At 37.4% G+C, this 7,100-nt stretch overlaps 1 protein-coding gene across 1 annotated transcript; it reads right to left on the bottom strand.

Moving 5' to 3' along the window:
- Positions 1–549: 549 nt before the first annotated feature.
- psmc2 (proteasome 26S subunit, ATPase 2) lies at positions 550–7,079 on the bottom strand. The gene is made up of 12 exons (XM_083528954.1): positions 6,888–7,079; positions 4,453–4,490; positions 4,286–4,367; positions 4,102–4,201; positions 3,488–3,619; positions 3,322–3,394; positions 2,534–2,629; positions 2,269–2,433; positions 2,095–2,182; positions 1,407–1,609; positions 907–1,003; positions 550–832 (listed from the first exon to the last, which is right to left on the bottom strand). Exons 1-12 carry the CDS (start codon positions 6,955–6,957, stop codon positions 675–677), a joined length of 1,302 nt encoding a protein of 433 aa, XP_083385080.1. The 5' UTR covers positions 6,958–7,079; the 3' UTR covers positions 550–674.
- Between the last annotated feature and the right edge of the window lie 21 nt (positions 7,080–7,100).

The raw sequence follows: 7,100 nt of genomic DNA, 5'->3' as shown, positions 1-7,100 counted from the left end.
TGATTTAATAAAATCGAAAGCTCAGTAACCGTGTAAGTGTTATAGTTTACAGTCGAAATGCTGGTAAAGGTCAAAGGTTTTGTATGCGAGATGCTTTACTGTGTGTCGATTTTTTTTTTTTTGTTTTTCCACTGGATTCGGTTTTGGTTTCATAATCCAGAGAACAGGTCAAGAGACTGTACGTATTTATAAACCAAATGCTGATGATTGGATATTTTTATTTTTATTATTCACAAACCAAAAAAAAAAAAAAAAAAAAAAAAAAAAAAAAACCCTGAGTCTGTGAGTCTCCAGACTCCTTCAATCTTGAAATGATATAATAGTAAAATAAAAGAATTGTTATTCAAATGGTAATATATTATATTGTATGTGTGTGTGCGAGTGTTAACCTCTGAGAGATCAGAAGACTGAAGCTGTTTAGTTTATATATATATAAAATGTAACTTTTTTGTGCTTTTTAGAGCTATTTTGAATAATAAAAGGAAAATATATAAAATGGTTCTTAATTTTTTTTTTATTAATGCACAGATTCACTCAGGAACATTGGAATAAAGGTGGTACATTTTTATTTTAATTATAACACTAAAGAAAAAAAAACAATGAGAAATTCACGTTTTGTTGCTCTTGTGAGAGAGAGCGAGAGAGCGAGAGAGAGAGAGAGAAGAAAAGCAGGTTTAGTTGTAGGTCATGTATCGAGGGGTTGCGCTGAACTTGGCATAGGATTTAATGACTTTGTTCACGGCTTCAAGGAAATCTTTCTCTGTGGCGATTTTCCTGCGAGCTCTTATGGCGAACATTCCTGCCTCGGTGCACACGCTCCGGATCTCCGCACCTAGACGACAATTTTACTCAGTCTGGGATTTTAGTTTCAGAAATAAGTAAAGAAATGTATAACAGCAGCTGTACCTGTGCTGTTGGGACAAAGACGCGCCAGCAGCTCAAATCGGATGTCCCGCTCTACGCTCATGGAGCGAGCGTGAATCTTGAAGATGTGAGTGCGGCCCTGGGGGAGAAAATAAGTGTCGTGAAGGTTTGAAGGGCTCTATTTAAACTAGTGGCTTGTTAAAATAGCAATAAATTCATGTTATTTTTTTAAAACGTCTTTTTCTGATTAAAATTTTATCTGTCAGATTTGGGCCAATCAGGTGTGAGATTTGATTTAAATGAACATGGTATCACAGAGTTTCTTGGGCATTCAAATATTTCATATTCCCCATAGATGGTTTTTAAATGTTTTTTTAAAAAAATTTACACCAGAGAATAAATCAGACAATTTTCATAAAGCAGCAGCTCCATCATGCCTCTAAGGTTTTTCCTCATTATTGTGCATATAATCATAAATTACAGTCTATAATCCAGATGCATTCTAACAACAGTTTTTCTGCTGAGAAAGAAATTATCCTCACCTCCAGGTCCGGCAGGCTGAATTCGATCTTCCGGTCCAGACGACCAGGTCTCATGAGAGCAGGGTCAAGGGTGTCGGGTCGGTTGGTGGCCATCAGGACCTTGATGTTTCCTCTGGGATCGAAGCCATCCAGCTGGTTGATAAGCTCCAGCATGGTCCTTTGAACCTCGTTGTCTCCTCCAGCGCCGTCATCGAAACGCGCTCCTGCACAGGGGGGGTTACACCAGAGCGTCAAAAACAACTCCCAATAATTAACCAGTATAAAGCAAGGGTTGAGGTTGTACTTTGATTAAACATACTAATCACAGTAATAAGTCCCAATAAAAAAAATACCTGTCAGTTACTTTATAGATACACTAAGGGCCCTTCAAAAAGATCCTGTGTCAGCGGTTCGTAAATGTGGCTGGGAATCAGTTAAATTGGCCTACAAATGACTGATACACCTGAACGATGTGAACTATGTTGTAGAATGTGTACTGCAAGTCACGTGCATACTGATAACATTTATTTTGAGTTAGTGACCCTTCGTTTACCGTCGCATCAAAGCGTCTTAGTCACGAAGAGAGATTAGTAATGTTAAGGGGAAGGAGGCAGAGCTTTTGAGGGTCTGGAAAACATCTGTCAATTATTCCAGATTTCAGAAAGTTAAATACTAAAGTCAGTCCTAAGTGATTAATAGGAATCGTTACCTCCAATAGCATCTATTTCATCAAAGAAGATAAGGCACGCCTTCTTGGTCCTGGCCATCTCAAACAGTTCCCGAACCATTCGAGCTCCCTAAAGGGAAAACAAGTTCCGTTTAAGACGCCACATCTGGATTGTCAGAATGAGGTTGTCTGAGTGTAAAGCAGCGACATGCTCACCTCTCCCACATACTTCTGGACCAGCTCAGAGCCGATAACTCTGATGAAGCAGGCATCGGTGCGGTTGGCCACAGCACGAGCGCATAGGGTTTTCCCTGTTCCTGGGGGTCCGAACAGCAGCACACCTTTAGGAGGCTCGATACCCAGGTTTACAAAGCGCTCCGGCTAAATGGGAAAAAAGAAGCGGGTTCAGAGCGAAAAGCAGCACAAAGACGGAAATTACATGTACAAGATAATTTTTTTATATTATTAAACGATGGCCTACATGCAGCAGAGGGGTCTCCACCACTTCCCTGAGCTTCTCAATCTGCTCTTTACAACCGCCCACATCGCTGTAGGTCACGTCCGGCTTCTCCTCCACCTGTTACACACATTTATTCATATCAAAATCCAGATTCATATATTCTTTTGCACTATACTGTTAGTACAGCATCGGCAGTCAAGATTAATCGGCACCGGTAGTTGATTGCTGGAACTATAATACCGATCAAATCCATATCGATTTTACCATTTTTCCAGCTTGTGTCCGTTGCTGGTACAGAGAGCGGCCTCTAGAGGCGAATCACTGATGCCATGTGCAGTTTTTTTTTAAACGCGAGACTGCGGGCTGCACGAAGATAATATTTATTATTTACCGTTTATAAATTATACAATTATTTTTATACATTAATATATTCATATTTTTTATTTTGTAAATTTTCATGATTCAGTACTGTTTTTTTATTGTTGTAATAAAGTTCAGTACTATTTTCCATGGAGTGTTTTATTTATTTATTTTATTTTATTTTTTTAACTGACAGTTAATCAATTGGTTATCGGCAAGTACGATCCAATCTAGATATCTGTCGACCTCTTGTATAAAATATTAAATGAAATTTTAAAAACATGTTATCTAAAGTAGAATTTAAAGAGAAGGATTAGCATATAAAGAGATACCTAGTAAATAGGTAGAAATAACTAATGTATCTAGAAAACCACCATTTACAATAACTGCACCACTGTAAACAGCATGACAGTGTAGGACACAGTGCTGATTCTGGACCGGTTTCTCACCTGCATCATAGTCACAGTGGGGTCGATTTTGGGTGGCAGTGGGATGTGGATCTGGTACTTGTTTCTGTCAACACTAAATAACAAAAGAGGGGGGAAAAGGCAGATTTACAGCAAACGTATAACAACCACATTGTGATTGTTTTGCTTTTATTTTTTTTGCACATACCCAACTCTCATTCCCTCCTCAATATCAGTCGGGGCGACCTGATCACTCAGATCCACCACGAACTTGGCGAACTGCTTCACGTTAATAATGTATTTCGGATCCTCTGAGTCAGCGTTGATTATCTTGGTGCACCTAAACAGTCAGGAAAGTAACAGCATGACGTATATTAGGAAGACGTTATACTGAAGTGGATGTGCTAACAGAGACTCAGCTTCACTACAGCACATCCTGAAGATCTGTCAGGATTAAATGTACAGGAGGCTGAGGAGTTATTTCATTTCCTATTTTAAGCGTGCTAGTCTGTAGTCATTTTGTTTTTCAGCCATGTTTGGGTTTTTCCTCTGTGCTCTCCTTCTCTTCTCCCTTTCTTGATATTTCACTATCACTTCAAGAAAAAAAGATATTTGCCAACTGTATTTAGTCTCACAGTGTGTATATCAGCCCCCCGTCTCTCACACACACACACACACACACACACACACACACAAACACATATTTGTGTTTTCAAACTGTTGACTGAAAGTGTAAAAAATGTATCTAATAAATTAATCTAATCCAAACAGTCTTAACTGTTCAGGAACATGTAGAAATTACAATCTGTGTGTAGATTGTACCTGGCCACCTGCAGCGGCTGTTCACTCTGCAGCGTCTGTTTATCAGCAGCAAGGTCCCACAGCGCAGGTGGAGCCAAACCCGTATCTGACTCCTTAATGCCTGTGCAAACCAAGCACACGTTTTACTACAACATCGGACATTTCTCCATCTATCTGATCCATTTCCGTCTGCACTCACACCTACCTGTGAGCTCATTAATCTTCTTAAGGAGCTGCTGGATGTCATCCTCTACTTGCTTGATCTGACGGGAATACGTGCTCTGGCCCTGTACATCAACAAATGCTCGATCAACTTTAATCGTTTACGACAGTGTACGTTATGTTGATGCCTGAAATTAAAAGGGTACTCACGTAAGTCTTTAGAAGAGCGATGTCTCCTTCATCCAAAGCTAAAAAAATAAATGAATATCGAGTCAAACACCAAAATCAATTAATTTAATCTTAAATTCCATGAGATTTGATTGATTTTCTTTCCTTTCAGCTACCTTATAGTATGAGAGATAAATTTTTATAAAATATTATTTTCTGATACTTAAAGACATACTTATGATACACAAACAAAGTGTGAGGAAGCAACAGTATTATGTGCCACTAAAATGTTTTCGTTAAACAATTAATAAAAATTTTAAAGCCTTAATGCAGACTTAGACGGATGATCCGCTGTGGCGACCCCTAATGGGAGCAGCCGAAAGAAGAAGAAGAAGAATGCAGACTTCATTCAATTTCACTTCACATAAATAAATTGCTTATTTTATTAAAAAAAAAATTTACAGTAAAGGTGAAAAAAATAAATTCTAAAAAAAAAAGAAAAAAAAAAAGGAATTTCAAAAATAATCCATACATTTAATCAGCTACAGTATTTTACGTCCTGTCCCTGCAAGATATTGAAAACAGCACTAATAACTTGATTATGAATCGGGTTTTGGTCCTTAACAGTAAAGTCGTATAACTGCACTTTATTCTGAATCAGAATCGGTATCAAACTCAGGTTTATTGCCGTTTGCCTGAGAATATGACGAATATCTATCCAATTAAGTAAGTCATCAATGCACAATTAACATACAGGTATGGTACAGCAGTAGCTGTAACAAGAGAGACTGAAATAGTGGTGTGAAAAAGTGTCTGCCCCCTTCCGGATTTTTTATTTTTTTCACGTTTTTTTTTTTTGCAGTTTAATGTTTCAGATCATCAAACTAATTGAAATATTAGTAAAAGATAACACAAGATAAGGTTTTTATTATTGAGGGAGAACAAAATTTAAAACTACCATGGCCTGGTGTGAAATAGTGTTTGCCCCCTAAAACTAATAACTCGTTGTGCCCCCCCTTAGCAGCAACAACTGCAATCAAACGTTTCCGATAACTTGCATTGAGTCTGTTATAGCGCTGGGTAGGAATTTTGGTCACTCATCTATATAAAATTGTTGTAATTTAGCCACATTGGAGGGTTTTTGAGCATGAATACCCTTTTTAAGGTCATGCCACAGCATCTCAATAGAATTCAGGGCAGGACATTGACTAGGCCACTCCGAAGTCTACATTTTGGTTTTCTTTAGACATTCAGAGGTGGACTTGCTGGTGTGTTTTACCTAATAGTCCTGCTGCAGAACTTAAGTTTGCTTCAGCTTGAGGTCACAAACAGATGGCCGGATTTTCTCCTTCAGGATTTTTTGGTAAACAGCAGAATTCACAGCAAGTCTTCCAGGTCCTGAAGCAGCAAAACAGCCCCAGACCATCACACTACCACCACCATATTTTACTGTTGGTATGATGTTTTATTTCTGAAATGCGGTTTTACTTTTATAGATCTTTTTACTAGATCTCAATTACTACTTCCTTTCTCGTTTGTTTCTGAATTTCTTTGGATCTCGACACAATGTCTAGCTTTTGAGGATCTTTTGGTCCACTTCACTTTGTCAGGCAGGTCCTATTTAAGAGATGTATTGATTGTGAACAGGTGTGGCAGTAACCAGGTTGTGGCTAGAGAAATTGTGTAAAAGACCACAGTTTTAACAGGAGGAAAACACTTTCACACAGGACCATGTGGTTTTGGATTTTGTTTTCTCTCAGTAAGAAAAACCTTCATTTAAAAACAGCATGTTGTTTTCACTTGTTATCTTTTACTAATACCTAAATTAGTTTGATGATCTGAACCATTAAAGTGTGACAAACATGCACAAAAAAAAAAAAAAAATCAGGAAGGGGCAATCACTTTTTCACACCACTGTATATGTTTACAACAAAACAACTAAATGACAAAATATAAAAGACAGAACACAAAAAAATATTAATTAAATTATTTCCTTACTGGAATCCATATGAACATGTTAAAGTTTTCCTCTAATCAGATAGAATCAGCTTAATTAATTAGTTTTTTTTTTTTTTTTTAGAAAGGGGTGTCTATTATTAGTTATATAATAAAGAAGACCCGGAATGCTCGAATATTTTGAATAAGGACTTAGATAAGTTGAATACTTTTGCAAATATGGACTAAAATAATGTACACTTTTCCATTTAGAAACATATGGGGGGGCACTAACTTTTGCACCCAACGATAAGGAGTTGTTTAGACTTATTTAACGTCAGTTACGTAGCAACGATCACAATTGAGTCATTTTTCATGCCGATTAATTAATAATTTTCATATTATTATAGATTGTTTTAACTTGTATATCAGAGGGAACACAATAAATAAGGGTATCTATGACTGTATGCATTTTAGCGACGTAGCGGTGGATGCTAGCTAGATACAATGCTAACATTTTACTGCTTTAGAGTTTTATTTACCTCGAATTGGCTCGTCCTCTTTTTCCTCCTCTTTAACTTTACGCTGCTCGGTTCCTAAATAATCCGGCATTTTTATTGATTTGTTATATTATTATTTTATTAAGCTTTTCTATAGCGCCGGTGCAGAGGCAAGATTACACAGCAGGTTTTTTAGCGATGTATTCACTTCCGGTTCACTTCCGGTATGTAGGGGGCGTAAAGATCCGGTTTAAA

Source organism: Silurus aristotelis (genome assembly GCF_946808225.1).
Source record: "Silurus aristotelis genome assembly, chromosome: 24".
Taxonomy (NCBI): Eukaryota; Metazoa; Chordata; class Actinopteri; order Siluriformes; family Siluridae; genus Silurus; species Silurus aristotelis.
The sequence above is the reverse complement of the archived record's forward strand: the minus strand, read 5'-3'. Positions and strand labels throughout refer to the sequence as shown.